The 17,182-nt window shown below is 57.7% G+C and overlaps 1 protein-coding gene across 1 annotated transcript; it reads right to left on the reverse strand.

Annotated features, from left to right (window-relative positions):
* Window positions 1-3,019: 3,019 nt before the first annotated feature.
* LOC308275021 (long-chain-fatty-acid--CoA ligase ACSBG2-like) lies at window positions 3,020-15,428 on the reverse strand (the record flags this gene model as incomplete). Its single annotated transcript, XM_080713030.1, has 13 exons — window positions 3,020-3,093; window positions 3,805-4,051; window positions 4,126-4,265; window positions 5,079-5,296; window positions 7,530-7,763; window positions 7,837-8,018; window positions 9,676-9,852; window positions 10,332-10,481; window positions 10,880-10,963; window positions 11,300-11,420; window positions 12,688-12,776; window positions 14,156-14,385; window positions 15,389-15,428. 13 exons carry the CDS (start codon window positions 15,426-15,428, stop codon window positions 3,020-3,022), a joined length of 1,986 nt encoding a protein of 661 aa, XP_080569156.1.
* Window positions 15,429-17,182: the final 1,754 nt, after the last annotated feature.

The following is a 17,182-nucleotide window of genomic DNA, read 5'->3' on the forward strand; positions in this document are numbered from 1 at the left end:
TCCAGCAACAGGCACAGGTAAAGACACCCCTGCAAAAGCCATGCTGTGGAAAATTACGCAGGCAGTGCAAAGACTGTCCTTGTGGAGAAAGACACCGGTGGCATGCTCTGTGCTGGGATAAAAATCAACTGTGGGCGTTTGAAAATATATGTCTAGCTTGGCGTGGTGGCACACACCTGTCACCCCAGGACTGGGAGGCCGAACAGGAGGGTTGCAGGTTCAAGACCAGCCTCAGCAACTTATGCCCTGTTTTAAAAATAAAAAGGGCTGGGGGTGTAGCTCAGAGGTAGAATGCCTCTGGGTTCCGTCCCCAGTAAAATACATATATCTCTAAATTATTTTGAAGTGATTTGATAGTTATAGAACAGAGGCCAAAGCGGTCCCGAGGCCCCCGGATCCTCTTTCCCTAAGATTCAGAGTTGACAACCAACCACATTCCCTCTGTGTGCTGCTGAGGATTTCTGAATAAGGCCCCCGAGGGCCTGTGTGTGAGAGGCCTGGTCCCCAGCCTGGCACGTTGGAAGGTGGTGGTGCCTTTAAGAGACGGCCCGGAGGGAGCCCCCTCTCTTCCTCCAGCTCCTGACCCCGCTGGAGCCTGCCAAAGCCCTCAGCTGAAACGAGCCTTTCTTTCCTCTTTTTGAGCTGACTTGTCAGGTTTTTTGTTGCAGTGGCGGGAAGCTGAACTTTACCAGCTCAGGCCTGCTCACGACAGACTCGTGGATGAGGGAGGAATGCCTCTCTTCTCCGAGTTGCGTTGTGCTGGGCTCTTTAGTAAAACGTGTCCCCAGGGACGGGGTCAAGGCAGCCATTCCCGCTAATGACCCATGGCACAGGGGCTGTGTCAGGCACCGCAGCCCCACACATTGTGTCTGAGCCTTCACGGCCAGTGGAGGGTGAGCCTGGCTCTCCAGATTAGAAATCTCGGGGCAGCCAGGCGTGGTGGTGCGCACTGTAACCCCAGGGCTTGGGAGGCTGCGGCAGGTGGATCGCGGGTTCAAAGCAGCCACAGCTACTTGGTGAGGCCCTCAGTAACTTAGCATGACCTTGTTGCAACATAAAAAGTAAAATAGGGCTGAGGATGCAGCGTGGATGTAGAACACCCGTGGTTCAATGCCCAGGACCCCTCTCCCCCAAAAAACACACCCAGGGACTCTTGGACTCACACACAGGTGGCCAGGACCTGACCACTGACTTGCGAGCGTCCGCCCCCTCCCCCCGCCGCGCGGAGGGCAGCAGCCCAAAGCAAAACAAGACGCCAGCCAGCCTCACATCAGACTTCACTGGCAAGGCTGCCTCCAGGGGACAGGCGGGTGCGGGGTCCAGGTTCTTTCTAGTGACTCACTCCGCCCTGTAGGGAGATGAAAAGTGCAACAGGGCCCACGGCGAGGCTGTTGTCTGGACCTCCAGGGGGCTCCCTGGGCTCGTGTCTCAAGGTGCAGAGAGAGACTGATGACAGCTTCCTGCTTGAGAAGGCGGAGAGTCCAACCAGGCGCCTTCTCTGCAGGCAGGTGCTCAGAGACGGCCAGCAGAGCCCAGCTTCTTAGACAGGAGGCCTGAGCAGAGTCGCCCACTGCGGCGGGGCTAGAGAGAAGGCAGTCATCACGCAGGGGCCGGTAACATGCGTCCACTCCCCCTCCAAACCCCACGCTGCCGGGCCAAGAAGCTGCATCTCCCCGGCCGCTCCCCAAGCCCGCCTAGGAGAGGTCATGCGAGCCACCCCGGCAGCTCAAGAGTTTCCAGCAGCCATGTAAAAAAGAACTGATAAGCCCAGCATGGCAGCACATGCCGTCATCTCAGTACTAAGGAGGCTGAGACGGGAGGGTCATAGGTTTGAGGCCAGCCTCAGCTACTTAGGCCCCAGCAACTTAGCGAGACCCTGTTTCAAAACAAACGTTAAGTTGGGCACTACAGCACACGTCTGTAATCCCAGAAGGTTCAAACAACCAACTTTCTGCAGGGTTGCAGATTCGAGACCAATCTTGGCAATTGAGGGAGACCGTCCGCAACCTGGCAGGACCATGTTTCAAAAGAAAACAGGGCTGGGGGTGTAGCTCGGAGGTATGGCGTCCCTGGGCTGAATCTCCAGGACCCACATAAGATAGGACTGGGGAGGGAGCGCAGAGGTAGGGCGCCCCTGAATTCCATCCCCACTACCACACACGAACCCTGGTAAAGCCAATAATAGGTTTGTTTTTGTCTTTTGGTGGGACTGGGGTTCCTGGAAGCCCTTCTACCTCCGGGCTACACTCCCAGACCTATTTTAAATTTGATTTGGAAACGGTCTCTTAAGCCAGCGCGGCTGGCTTCGAACCAGCGCGATCCTCCTGTCTCCGCCTCCCCAGCGCGGGGATTACAAGCGTGGCCACCGCGCCCGGCATCAATAATAGGTTTTGTGTAAACCACTGTGTCCAAAATATTACATCGCAACATATACTTAAGATTTAAAAATGCTGCTGAGGTGTTTTATGTTCCTTTTCTGCACTGCGCCTTTGGAGGCGGCGGGTGGCTGGGCGTGGCCCTGGGCAGGTCTGTCCCTCCCTCCCTCCAGCTGCCTTGAGCTCAGCAGCTTTCCCTGCCCCACTGCCAGGATTTTTCTGCCTTGGAGCCAGCCAGCCATGGACTGAGCCTCTGAAACTAGGAGCCAAGTAAACCTTTCCTCCGAGCGACAGCCCATCCCTAGCGGATGTCTATTTTGAAGCAGGGTGTCACTCAGCTACGGAGGGCCTCGCTAAGTAGCCGAGGCTGCCAGTGAACCTGTGATCCTCCCATCGCAGCCTCTGGAGGACTGGGATGACGAGCGCCCGGCTCCCAACCTTCCCTCTTCTTAAGTCCATCTTGTCGGGTATTTTGGTCAAAACAACGACGGCAGAAAGGGAGCATGTGGGGCTTCAGGACAAACTCCGTCCAGGCTGGGAAGGCTGGCCTTGCAGGGGCAGGAGAGGCGGGACATGGCGGCCAGGCCCTGCCCACGCCCGCCCGGGACGCCAGGGCCCTCACCGCGGGATGGCCGCTCCACGCCTCAGCGGTATAAGTTCTCTATCTGTGCTTTGTATTTCTGGACTATGAAATGCCTTTTGAGTTTTGCTGTTGGACCTATGGAGAAAAGAAACGCTGGCGTCCAGGAGGTGGGCGAGGCCGCACCCCCTGCACGTCCCGGGAGCCAGGGCCCCGCCGTCCCTGGACGGGGGCGAGGACTCCGCACCATCCCAAACCGTCCCCTCTGGAGAGGTCACCCGGCAAGAGCACGGGGCACAAACGCAGGTGCTGACCACCAGGCAGCATGGCCGTGTGGACAGGCTGGGGTGCGGGGCGCTTCCCGCTCCCCTCCCCAGAGGCTTGCTGTGAAACTGCAGCCTGAGCCCAAGGCGGGCTTCCACGGAGCCTCCCAGGACTGCGCCTCCTGCGGAGGCCGGCTGTGCGTCCAATGCCATGCAGAGCCAGGCCACAGGAGGCTGGCTTAGGGCTGAGGCCAGCCGCGGCCCGCGGTCAGGAAGGCTGCCCTGGAGAAGGGGCCTGGCCACACCAGACAGCAAGCAGGGAGGCAGACTCAAGGGGGCACAGAGCCCCAGGCAGAGGGAGCAGCAGGTGCAAAGACCCTGTGGTTGCCCAGGCCGGGCAGGAAAAGGAGAAGCCGGTGGTGGAGAGGGAGGTTCAGGGGACAGTCTGGATCTTATTCCCGGGCCGTGGCTGCCCCGCAGAAAAGACAGGGGGTCGGGGCAGGAGCCCCTGGGAGCCAGCTAAGTGGGGTAACTGCACCCGGTTCCTTCCCAGCCCCACAGACCCCGTGTCCCCCTGAGCACCCACCTAGCTCTCCGCCCTGGATGGAGAAGTCCTTCTCCAGGATCACCCACTTGCGCACTCTCTGGGCGTTGGAGGTGGCCTCCTGGTTGACCAGGTCGATGCCCTGCTGGATGGCCGTGTAGACCAGCGGGTCCTGCAGCCTCACGATCTCTGACACCGTGGTCGCCTGGCTGCCCAGGCTCCGGCAGAAGTTGATGGCCTCCAGGCTGAGCTTGTCCAGCGGCTCCCCGGTCACCCGGTCCATCTCGCACTGCCCGCGAACACGTGGTTAGCTGCCGCCCACCGTGTGCCGCCCGCCCGCCCGCCTGGGGCCGGGGCGGCCACCTTGAGCGTGAGCAGCATGCTCAGAAACTTGGCCTTGTCCCCCACCAGCACGGCGTTGCTGACGATGGGGACCTTCTCCTTCACCAGCGTCTCGATGGGGATGGGGGGCACGTTCTCCCCGCCCGCCGTGATGAGGATTTCTGGAACAGAGCCGGGCTGGGACGGGGCCAGGCGGACAGGCACCGCTCTCCTCGGGAGCCCGTGGCCCACAGGGCGCCCCCCACCGCTCTCCCTGTGACTCGTCCTGGGGATTGAACCCAGGAGAGTCTCCTGAGCCACGCCTCCAACCCTGGTTACTTTGTCTATTTATTTATTGGGGCACTGGGGTGGAACCTAGGGGCATTCTATCTCCAAGCTACACCCAGCCCTATTTTACTTTTTATTTGGAAACAGGGTCCTGCTAAGTTGTCGAGGCTGGTCTTGAACCTGCAGTCCTCCTTTCTCAGCCTCCCAGGCACTGGGGATAGAGGTGTGCATCCCCAAGCCCGGCTCAGGCATGCGATTGTGTGTGTGTGTGTGTGTGTGTGTGTGTGGTACTAGGGGTGGAACCCAGGGGTTTTTCGACCTCCGGGCTGTACTCCCAGACCTATTTTGTACTTTATTTGGAAACAGGGTCTCAAGTTGCTGAGAGCCTCGAACCAGATTCAATCCCCAGTACCAGAAACAACTCACAGGAGGGGATAGTGCTTGAGACACAAGGGGGGGCAGCTGGAGCCCGGCCACCCCTCCATGCCGTGTCTGGGCTGCGTGGACTGTGGCCGTCCCCAAACCTCCCACCCTGGGGACAAGGCGACTGGCCCGCTCCACAGCCACTCACTCCATCTGAGCCTAGCGGCCTGGCCCCGCCCCGCAGGCAGCAAGGGCGGCTGGGGCCTGCGGAGGCTGGCTGGGAGGCCTAGGCCTCGCTGGGCAGGAGCCCAGAGCTCAGGCAGGCCCTGTGCAGGTGGCGGTACCTTTGATGCGGCCAGTGATGTAGAGGAAGCCGTGGGGGTCCAGGCGGCCCAGGTCCCCCGAGCGCAGCCAGCCGTCCTCGTCCAGGGCCTCCAGGGTGGCGTCCTCCCTGTCCAGGTAGCCCATGAAGATGTGCCTGCCCCACAGGCACACCTCGCCCACGCCGTCCTTGTTCTGCTGAGCCAGCACGCTCTTACAGCCGCTCAGGAGTTGGCCGCAGCTGCCGGGCGGGGGGAGGGAGGAGGGACTGAGGCACAGCGCCACAGGAGGACCCGCGCCCTCCACCCATGGCCGCAGGAGGCATGGGCCAGGGTCAGTGCGCACTGCGGAGCCCGCAGGGCTGCAGGCTGGTCCTTTTTGGTTTTGACTTTAGTGTTGAGGATTGAACGGGGTTTGGGGTTGAGGTTACTTCTGGGCTATACCCCCAGCCATTCCTATTTTTTATTCTGTTTTTTTTTTTCTTTCTTTTTTGCAGGTCTGGGGATGGAACCCAGGGGCATTCGACCTCCGAGCTACACCCCCTGCCCAATTTTTTATTCTTTATTTTGAAACAGGGTCTCCCTAAGTTGCAGAGGGCCTCACTAAGAAGCTGAGGCTGTCTGCAAACCCCAATTCTCCAGTCTCAGCCTCCCAAATGCTGGGATGACAAGTGTGTGCCACCACACCCAGCTTTATTTTTTATTCTGATATAGGGTATCACTAAGATGCTGAGGTTGGCCACAAACCTATGTCCTCCTGTCTCAGCCTCCCAAGTCCTAGGATTAATTGAATTTTTAATATTTTGTTACTGGGGATTGAATTCAGGGTTTCCTAACTCTGAGCTACACTCCCAGCCTTTTTTATTTTGAAATAGGGTCTTGTAGCCGGGCATGGTGGCACACACTTGTAATCCCAGCATTTGGGAAGCTGAGACTGGAGGATTGCGGTTCGCGGACAGCCTCAGCTACTTAGGCCCTCTGCAACTCAGTGAGACCCTGTTTCAAATTAAAGAATAATAATAAAAAAATAGGGCAGGGGGTGTCGCTCGGAGGTTGAATGCCACTGGGCTCCATCCTCAGATCCGCCAAAAAAAAAAAAAGGGTCTTGCTAAGTTGCTGAGGCTAGCCTCAAACCTGCAATCTCAGCCTCCTAAGTCAATACATTTCTTTCCTTCTTTCTCTCTCTCTCTTTTTTTTTTTTTTTTTTTGCAGTACTGGGGATGGAACCCAGGAGCATTTTACCTCTGAGCTATACCTCTCAGCAACTTAGTGAGACCCTGTTTCCGAATAAAATATAAAAAAGGTCTGGGAGTATAGCCTGGAGGTAGAAAGCCTCTGGGTTCCACCCCAGTACCACCCCCCCCAAAAAAAAAAACCAAAAACAAATAAAACATAAAATAGTTCTGGAAGTATAGCCTGGAGGTAAAAAGCCTCTGGTTCCCATTCCCAGTACCAAAAAAAAAAAAAAAAGTAGCTAAGGCTGTCCACAGTCCACAAACGGAGATCCTCCTGTCTCAGCCGCCCAAATGCTGGGAGTACAAGTGTGTGCTACCACACCCAGCTTTTATTATTATTTTTGTGGCTCTAGGGATAGAACTGAGGGGCATTCTACCTCTGAGCTATATCCCCAGCCCTATTTTATTTTATTTTTATTTATTTATTTTTGGTGGTACTGGGGGTGGAACCCAGGGGCTTTTCTACCTCCAGGCTATACTCCCAGACCCATTTTCTATTTTATTTGGAAACAGGGTCTCACTAAGTTGCTGAGAGCCTCACTAAGTAGCCGAGGCTGGCTTGGAACCCGTGCGATCCTCCTGTCTCTGCCTCCCAAGCGCAGGAATTACAAGTGTGCGCCACCACGCCTGGCTCCTATTTTATTTTTATTTGGAAGCGGTCTTGTGGGGTTGATGAGCCTCACTACTTGCTGAGGCCGGCCTCGAGCCTGCGGTCCTCCTCTCAGCCTCTGGAGTCCTGGGGTTTCACTGTGTGCTCTATACTTGCTGCAGCAAGGGCAGGGGCAGGGGAGGTCGGATGCACGTGTGTGCGTGTCTGAGGACAAGTGCCGGCATCTTTCTTGGGGGTGGGCCAGTGTCAGTTACCTCTAAGGAAGGACTGCTCTTTGGTTTTGGACTGCCCTGGGGACTCTGGGTTCTGTGGAGGCAGACTCTGATGAGTGTGGAGGAGAGAGGGGGGAAACTGAGGCACCGATTTCGGCGAGATGAGATTAAAGGCAGGTGAAGGCTTTGCCAAATCAGGGCCATTTCACATAACTCGGGCCCCTCATTTGGGACCCAGGGCCCCAAGCAGCAGAGCAGCCAGGCGGTCGGGAGGCCTCGGGTGGACCTGCCCTGGGTGCTCACCCGGGCTCGGGGCTTGGCCTGGAGGTCACAGCAGGCTGGGTCCCAGGAGGGGCGCTCGTGACCTGGGCGGGTCAGGCTGAAAGGCGGGCGGAGGGCTGGGCGGCCCGGCTGGTACCTGAGGATCCTGTAGCTGGCCTGGGAGGAGATGGTGTGCGGCCCCGAGCTCTCACTCAGGCCGTACATCTCGCCGATCTGGATGTCCAGGCTTAGGAAGAACTCGGCGGTCTCCTGGGTGAGCGGCGCGGCGCCGCTGATGAAGAGGCGGCAGTGGTCCAGGCCCAGCGAGGCCCTGACCTTGCTGAACACCAGGGCCTTGGCCATGCGGTAGCCCACGGGCGCGTCGTGCTTCCTAGAGCCAGGCGGGCGGTCGGCGGCGCGCAGGGCCCCCCCCCCCGCCCCCCCCCCGCCCCGCCCGCGCCTACCCCAGCATCCGCTTGGTGTTGCACTTGAAGCCCGTGGCCTTGGCCCACGAAAACACCTTCTTCTTCAGGCCGGAGGACTTGGCAATATTCTCCTTTATCGTCTCGTGCATCTTCTCCCAAATTCGGGGCACCCCCAGGAAGGCGGTGGGCTTTGCCTCCTGCAGGGTGCGCACCAGGCTGCCCTGCAGGGATGGAGTCGTCAGGCTTCCCCGCGCCACCCAGGCTGCGCTGTGATTGGCCAGCGCGGGAAGCCGAGCCATTGGCTGGCCAGCAGCCAATCAGGTTTGTGCTCTAAGGATTTGCGGGGTGACTGAAAATACTATGAAAATACTATTGAAAATACTATGAACATTTTTTCCCCCAAGCACTAGGGTAGAACCCAGGAGCATTCTACCTCTACATCCCTGGCCGCGCGCGCGCGCGCGCGTGTGTGTGTGTGTGTGTGTGTGTGTGTGTGACCAGGAACTGAACCCAGGGGCATTCCACTTCTGAGCTATACCCCCCTGCCTTTTTTTTTTTTTTTTTTTTTTTTGCAGTACTGGGGGTGGAACCCAGAGGCTTTCTACCTCCGGGCTACACTCCCAGACCTATTTTATATTTTATTTGGAAACAGGATCTCTTAAGCCAGCTAAGGCTGGCTTCGAACCTGCGCGATCCTCCTGTTTCAGCCTCCCAAGCGTGGAGATTACAAGCGTGCGCCACCACGCCCGGCTCACAGCCCTATTTTTTATTCTTTATTTTGAAATAGGGTCTCTCTGAGTCGCAGAGGGCCTCACTAAGTAGCTGAGGCTGGCCGCGAACTGTGATCCTCCTGTCTCAGCCTCCCTAACACTGGGATTAAAGCGTGCGCCACCACGCCCGGCTCAACATTCTTAAGTGCATCTGTGGGTGAAGGAATTTAGCTGAATGAAAGATACAGGTAGCCAGGCATGGCGGCATTCTACCTCCGAGCTATACCCCCAGTCTTATTAATTTTTGTTTTGAAACAAGTCTCTCTAGGTTGCTGGGCTGGTCTTAAAGCTGTGATAGGCCTGCATCAGCCTCCCAGCGCCTGGGAGGACGGGCGTGCACTCCCGCGCCTGGCTCAGGTGGGCCTTTTCAAACAAATGAATGCATGAATCTTAAGTTTTACGGAGAAATACAGAGGGTCAAGAATAGATAAGGCAATGTTGGAAAAGAAGGACAAACTTGGAAAACTTATACACAGATTAAAAACTTACAAAATATGGCGGTCGTGTCAGAAGTGGCGCACACACCCGCCACCCCAGCATCTGTGAGGCTGAGACAGGCGGATTGCAGGTTTGCGGCCAGCCTCAGCCGCTTAGGAGGCCTTGTTTCAAAATAAAGGATAGAACTGGGCTGGGTGTAGCTCGGAGGTAGAAGGCCATGAGCAGCTAGAGTGTCTCAGGCACTGAACATGGGGGACCAGAGGGTGGCTGAGAGCCCGAGGCAATACTGAGGCAGAGAATGATGTCATGCCCGCAGAGAACAGGAGAAAGAACCTTCTAGAGGGCAGGGCCGCAGCAGCCGGCTAGAACAAGCGGGGACTAGGCGTGGCGTGACCCTGGACGGCCTGCTCGCCCCAGGTCACCCCACAGTTCCTTTCCAGAGGGGCAGTGGCAGGCGCAGGTGTGCACGCGAGTGTGTGCACGTGGTGCGTGTGCATGCGTGCCGGCGTAGTTAGGAGGGCTGGCTCAGGCTGACTTGGAAGACGCAGCACGGTGGCCCCTGGCAGCTGCCACCGGCGGGGAAGCGGGTTCTCCCCACGGCCGGAGCGGGCGGGCCTGAGGCCGGCTCCTGGCCTCCAGCGGTGGGACACCGCCAGGGCGCCCGCCTTACCCTGAGCGCGTCTGGCTGGGCGAAGCAGGTGAGCCCGCCGATCTTTAGGGGTATCCACATGTCCATCATCTGGGCCGCGATGTGGCTGAGCGGCAGGTAGCTGACCACCACCTCCTGCTTCCCCGAGGTCTTGTTCAGGCCCAGGTCCTTCACCACCGCGCTGGCCGTCCAGGTGATCTAGAACCCAGGGGCATGGCCAGGTGCGCGCTCCCGCCACCGGCCTGCGGGGCTCGACGGGAGGGTCCCGGCCTCCATAACAACTATAACAAAGGTCTGCGGCGGAGCACCGCGGCTTGGTCCCCAGCACCGCAAAGACCAGAGCAAAGCCAGACAAGCCCGGCTGTAGACGCTGCGGCTGCACTGTGTGGCTCGCGGCCTAGAGATGGCTGAAGTGTCCGGAGGATGTGCGCCGCCTCCCTGCCGCAGTACCCGTGCCCGCGGAGTCCTCGGGTCCGCACCCCAGGGCTCGAGGGTCCCGAGGCCGATTCCCACCCCCACCGCGCTGCGCCGCATCCCAGTCTCCAGCTCGCCCGGTATCAACGCACCCGCCGTCCACACAGCCCTCGGGCCGCCGGTCGCAGCTCGCCCTCCCTGGGGGCCGGCCGAGCCCCCGCCTGCCCGCGGCCCTCCGCCCGCCGAGGCCCTGCCCGGCTCACGTTGTCGTGGCTCAGCATCACGCCCTTGGGGCTGCCCACGGTGCCCGACGTGTAGATGACCACGGCGCACTGATTGGCCTTCTGGCTCTCCATGACGCGGTCCAGCTCCGCCTCCGGGACGCCGTTGCCCAGCTCCATGAGGTCAGGCCACTGGGGACGGGCGACCGGCAGATGGCGCCCCGGGCCCGCACGCCGCCCCTCCGCGGGCAAGGGCCGCTTTCTTTTTCTTTTTTCTTTTTGTATGCGAGTGTGTGGTGCTGGGCATTGAGCCCAGGGCGTTCTACCCCTGGGCCACACCTCCAGCCCTTCTTGTTTTTTGCTTTTGAAACAGGGTCTCACTAGGTTGCCAAGGCCTCGCCTTGAACCTGCCACCCTCCTGCCTCGGCCTCCCAAGGACGCGGAATGACAGGTGCGCCACCTGGCAGGGTCAGACCCAAGCCTAAGCCTCCCGGGCTGCAGTGACATGCTCCACCGGCCGCCCCGCCCGCCTCATCGCCAACCCGCCCACCCGCGGAGGCCCCGCCCACGTCGGCGCCCCTCGCACTTACCGAGTATAGGTTGTTATTACTCTCCTTCAGTGGCAGCTTGTACTGGACGATGGCTTTGATGGTCTCCAGCCTGTCGGGTGGAATCTGAAAGAAAGCCCTCTGTGGGCGTCATGGCAGCCCAACCCCGCGGGCCTCCCGGGCAGTCCAGCACCTCGTCTCCCTGCTCTGGGAGCTAAAGGATGGCCCAGCTGCGGCGTGGCCCAGAATGCCCTGGGTCCAACCCCTACTACCAAAGGAGGAGATAACGAGTTGGGATTTGAACTCCCCGCCCAGCAGCAGCAGCCTCTGCTGGCGGCATGGCCATGAGGACCTGGGTGGGCCCAGGGGGAGCCCGCCCTCCGCTCCCCACTAGCCCCTGCCGGGCAGGCTGACCAGCCAGGGGCCCACTAGCGCCTTCCCGGGCAGGCAGACCCGCTTTACCGAAAGGATTTTGCGTAACTGTTGATCGTTCTCAACCAGCAGGATGGCCACCTTGGCGTGCGTGATAACGTACTGGCACGCTTCGGCGGAGTTGGTGGCGTAGATTCCCACGCAGAGGCCCCTAGGAGACAGCAGGTTTGCAGGGTGCCCGCCCGGCGAGGGGCCTGGGAGGAGAGGTTTCCAGAGCTGGCGCACAGCAAGCCTGGAACGCCAGTCCGTGGGAGGCTGAGACAGGAGGGTCGCGGCCTCGAGGCTGCCTCAAATGTTTAGTGAGACCCTTCACAACTTAGTGAGACCCTGTTTGCAAATAAAGAATAAAGCTGGGCGTGGTGGCGCACGCTTGTCATCCCCGCGCTTGGGAGGCTGAGACAGGAGGATCGCGCAGGTTCAAAGCCAGCCTCAGCTACTGAGTGAGGCTCTCAGCAACTTAGTGAGACCCTGTTTCCAAATAAAGTATAAAATAGGTCTGGGAGTATAGCCCGGAGGTAGGAAGCCTCTGGGTTCCACCCCAGTACCACCAAGAAAATAAATAAATAAAATAAAAAATAAAGAATAAAAAATAGGGCTGGGGGTATAGCTCGGAGGTAGAATGCCCCTGGGTTTCATCCCCAGTACTGAAAAAAAATTAAATAAATGAAAAAAAATAGGACTGGGAGTGTAGCTCAGAGGTACAATGTTCTTGGTTTTTATCCCCAGTACCACAAAAAATAAATATTAAAAAACAGAAATGTTCCCGGGCGTGGTGGCGCACGCTTGTAATCCCCGCGCTTGGGAGGCGGAGACAGGAGGATCGCGCAGGTTTGAAGCCAGCCGCGCTGGCGTAAGAGACCCGTTTCAAAAATATAGAATAGGTCTGGGAGTGTAGCCCGGAGGTAGAAGGGCTTCCAGGAACCCCAGTACCACCAAAAAAAGAAAAAGAAAAACAAAAACAAAAACAAAAACAAAAAACAGAAATGTCTTTAATGAGGCCTGGGACCATGAGTTTGCCTATAAAATTATATGGCTGAAGCCGGGCGTGGTGGCGCACGCTTGTAATCCCCGCGACTGGGAGGCTGAGACAGGAGGATCGCACGGGTTCAAAGCCAGCCTCAGCTACTGAGTGAGGCTCTCAGCAACTTAGTGAGACCCTGTTTCCAAATAAAATATAAAATGGGTCTGGGAGTATAGCCCGGAGGTAGAAAGCCTCTGGGTTCCACCCCTGGTACCACCAAAAAAAAAAGTTCTCTGGCTGAAGGGGACAGCCGGTTGAGCGGCCCAGGCTCAAGGATTGCTCTGGGTCTCTTCCGGGGAACCTGGCTGCCCCGAAATCCCTGCTGTGACGTGGAGCCAGCTGCTGCCACGCACAGGGTGTGGCGTCCACGCGCACAGTGTCCCAGAGGAGCTCTTACCCTGCCAGGATGGCGCCAACAGCCGCAACGAACCACTCGACAGAGTTAAAGCCCAGGATGCCGACGCCCTGGAACCGCTGCAGGCCCAGCTGCAAGAGGGAGCAGAGACCGGGAGGCACGAGCTCAGAGGCCAGCGCTCTGCCCGACCGACCGGGACCGGCCATTAGGAAGCGAGCTCCTGGTGCGGCAGCGCGCGCCAGTCGTCCTGGCACCTCAGAGGCAGACGGGAGGACGGCGGGTCGCGGCCAGCCTCAGCACCTTACCGAGACTCTCGGCACCTTAGTGAGGTCCTGTGTCAAAGTCGAATATAAAAGGACCGAGGCTGTAGCCCAGAAGCAAAGCCTTGCTGGCTTCAATCCCCAGGACCAAACAAATAAATAGCTACGACGATATTTGTTATGCAGCCGTGGCTAATACATAGATTACGTAGGGGCCAAAGCGAGCTGCAGAACCAGAGATACAGATGCTGCTGTGTGTGAAATGTACACATACGGCACCTGCGTGGTAGCCAGGCACACTGGCCACGCCTGTCCTCCCGGTACTTGGAAGGACGAGACAGGTACTGAGACTCAGCCATTAGTGAGACCCTGTCTCCAAATAATAAAGAGTAGGGCTAGGGATGTAGCTCCGAGGTGGATGCCCCTGGTTCAATCCCTACCACACACACACGCACGCACGCACGCACACACGCACACATGCACACACACACACACACTCACACACACGCACACATTGTATGTATGACACAGGCACATGATTTATTCCCCAAAGGATAGGCAAATACATACTTAGACACGCCAGAACTTAGTGATCTCCTGCATGGAGGGTGAGCTGGGTGGCTGAAAGTCAGTGGTCAGTGGTCAGTGGAGAAAAACTTCTCCAATTGACTTTTGGGTCTTTTAGTGCCTCGAGCATTACTTACTATTTTTTATTATTTATTTTGAAACAGGGTCTCACTGAGTTGCAGAGGGCCTAAGTAGCTGAGGCTGTCCGCGTATCCTCCTGTCTCAGCCTCCCGAATGCTGGGATGACAAGTGTGCGTCACCACGCCCGGCTTACTTACTCTTTTATTTACGTGTGTGTGAGTGTGTGTGTGTGTGTGTGTGTGCGCGCGCGCGCATGCACACATGCCCTGCATCTGTATCTCTGGTTCTGCAGCTCACTTTGGTCCCTGAGTAAATGAGTATTAGTTAGTCAAGGCTGCATAACAAATAAACCTGTAGTGATTTTTATTTGGTCCTGGGGATTGAAGCCAGAGAGTGTTCTACTTCTGAGCTACAGCCCCAGGCCTTTTTTTTTTTTAGTGTGGAAACAGGATGTCACCGGTTTGCCGAGGGTCTCACTCCGCTGCTGAGGCTGGCCGCGAACCTGCGCTCCTCTGGTGTCTGCATCCCCAGGGCTGGGATGACAATTGCGCCCTGAGTCCCCCGGAAGGCACGACAAGCCTGAGAATGAAGGGCGCGCTGACCTTGATGAAGGCCCTGGCTGCTTTCCGACAGAACTGGTAGTACTGCCGGAAGCTCAGCGTCTCCCACTTCCTGCTGTTCTTTGAGGCGAGGGCTGGGAGGCCGCCGAAGCGGCTGACCGACTGTTGGAAAAGCTCCGGGATGGTCAGCGGGGCCTCGTGGCCTGGTCCATGGTTGGAGAGCCGGAGAGCCACCTCCCCGTCCCTGTAGATGGTCCACATCCTGGGAGGGTCTGCAAACAGGAGGGGCGTCCCTTAGCACCCTTGCAGAAGACTGTGTGTGCGCGCGTGTGTGGCACTGGGGGTTGAACCCAGGGGCATCCGCCTCTGCTACATCCTCAGCCCAACTTTATTTTTATTTGGAAACAGGGTCTCACTAGGTTGCTGAGTCTCACTACTTGCTAGTAGTGAGGCTAAGGCTGGCCTCCACCCTTCCATTCTCCTATCTCAGCCTCCCAAATGCTGGAGTTAGAAGTTAGAAGGGTGAGCCGCTATGCCCAGTCCCCTGGCTTTTTTTTTTTTTGTTTGTTTGTTTTTTTTTGTTTTGGTGGTACTGGGGTTCCTGGAAGCCCTTCTAACTCTGGGCTACACTCCCAGACCTATTTCTTATATTTTTATTTGGAAACAGGGTCTCTTAAGCCAGCGCGGCTGGCTTCGAACCTGCGCGATCCTCCTGTCTCTGCCTCCCAAGCGCGGGGATGACAAGCGTGCGCCACCACGCCCGGCTTTTTTTTTTTTAATGGGTCTCACTTAATTGCAGAGAGCCTCACTAAGGAGCTGAGGCTGGACCTGAACCACTATCTTCCTGTCTCCGCCTTCCAAATACTGGGATTACAAGTGTGTGCCACCACGCCTGGTTTTATTTATTTCTTTATGTATTTGGTACTAGGGATAGAACCCAGGGGCACTGTACCTCTGAGCTACACCCTCAGCCCTTCTTGATTTTCTCTTTTGAGACAGGGTCTCACTAAGTTGCTGCGGCTGGCCTCCAGCCCCTGATCCTCTGTCTCAGCCTCCCCAATACTGGAACGGCAGGCGTGTGCCACCACGCCCGGCTCCTTGAAGAGGGGAGTGGAAAAGGTGGACGGGGCTGCGCCTGAGTGCAGGACACCTTCTGGTTTAGGTCTGGCTGTGACGTCATTAGCCAGCCATAGGAACAGGTCATTGCAGGTCACGGGCCCAGGTGCCCGGGCCCTGCGTGGAGCTGGCGTGCCCTCCCGCTCTGCGGCCACGTACCGTCTGATTTATTCATGTCTGCCTGAAGGTCCTTAGCCATCTCTTCTTGATTCGGTGGGTTTCAGCCCTTCCAGTCGTCCAGGGAGTATCCTTCATAGTCCTGCAAGGGGCGGGCCAGGCTGAGCGGGGCGTCAGAGCCGCTGCGCATACTGGCCACCCCGCCTCGTGCAGGCCCGCCCCGCTGGCGGGGAGAGCATCCTCTGCCAGAGACACAGAGGCGCTCAGACCGTGCACCCTGCATTTTCTTTTTTCCCTGGGGGACCGAGGGGCATTCTACCTCCAAGTGATACCCCCAGCCCTATTTTTTATTCTTTATTTGGAGACAGGGTCTCACAGAGTTGCAAAGGGCCTCATTAAATAGCTGAGGCTGTCTGTGAACCATGATCCTCCTGTCTCAGCCTCCCGAATGCTGGGATGACAAGCGTGCGCCACCACACCTGGCTCCTGTGAGACCCTCTTTCTAACTAAATAAATGAATATGGTCAAGCGTGGTGGGCACGCTTGTCATCCCAGTATTTGGGAGGGTGAGACAGGAGGATCGCGGTTCGAGGACAGCTTCAGCTACTTAGGGAGGCCCTCTGCAACTCAGTGAGACCCTGTTTCAAAATAAAGAATAAAAAATAGGGCAGGGGATGTAGCTCGGAGGTCAGATGCCCCTGGATTCCATCCCCAGACCCGCAAAACAAAACAAAACAAAACAAACAAAAAAACCCAACAAAATAAAAAGACTAAAAATATAGGGCTAGGACGTAGCTCAGAGTTAGAATGCCCCTGAGTTCCATCCCTAGTACACACACAAAAAACAGGGGGCTCAGAGGTAGAAGGCCCCTGAGCTCAGTCCCTAGTCCCCACTATACCCCCAAAACAAAACCAACCCAACCCAGGGCACACACCACTCCTCTGAAGCCCCAGCATGGCTCCCGAGGCTCCCGTCACGGGGACCCCACCAAGTACCCCTCTTCAAAGCTCAGGGCCATGGCAGGGTCACTGCCCCGACACCCGGCTGCCCAGGGGCTTGCTTCGCAGCGGCGGGCAGGGCACCCCTCCCCAGAGCCCGCCTGCACCGGCACCTTCTAGGTCTGGCCACGTTGGTGAGCGGCTCCCACCCCGGTCTCTACCTGCCCAGCCTTCTGGAACCTTCCATCAGGGCCACCCTTGTGACGTCACCGCAACCCCCTTCTGCTCCCCTGGGTTGGAAACGTCCAGCATCTGCCATTCCACCCTCCTGCTTCCACACTGGCTCTGTGTCCCCTAGAGGGTGTGTGTGTGGTACTGGGGTGGAACCCAGGGGCTTTTCTACCTCCGGGCTACACTCCCAGACCTATTTTCTATTTTATTTGGAAACAGGGTCTCACTGAGTTGCTGAGAGCCTCACTCAGTAGCTGAGGCTGGCTTCGAACCTGCGTGGTCCTCCTGTCTCAGCCTCCCAAGCACTGGGATTACAAGCGTGCGCCACCACGCCCGGTTCCTATAGGTTTTTGTGTTTGGGTGTTTTTTTTTTTCCGGGACTGGTTTTGGAACCTGTTAAATCCATTTCTCTGTGTGCATAGATACGCGAAGCCATCCGATATAGATGCCATATGCCATTTATTAGTCCGGAGGGCCAGAGGGCCAGCGCACCTTCCCGGGGAAGTTCCTTGCCCTGCCCCCCTTGTGGGAGCGGGAGTGGGGAGAGCCCCCCACGAGAGTAGAAGTGTGTCCGTGAGAGCGCATCCTCCTTATATCGAGGGGAGCGGCCTCCTCCTTGCGGGGTAGGGAGGCGGGTCCTTCCTGCCTCCGGGCTCGGGCCCCTTC

Source organism: Muscardinus avellanarius (assembly GCF_963383645.1).
Source record: "Muscardinus avellanarius genome assembly, chromosome: 16".
NCBI classification, from domain to species: Eukaryota; Metazoa; Chordata; class Mammalia; order Rodentia; family Gliridae; genus Muscardinus; species Muscardinus avellanarius.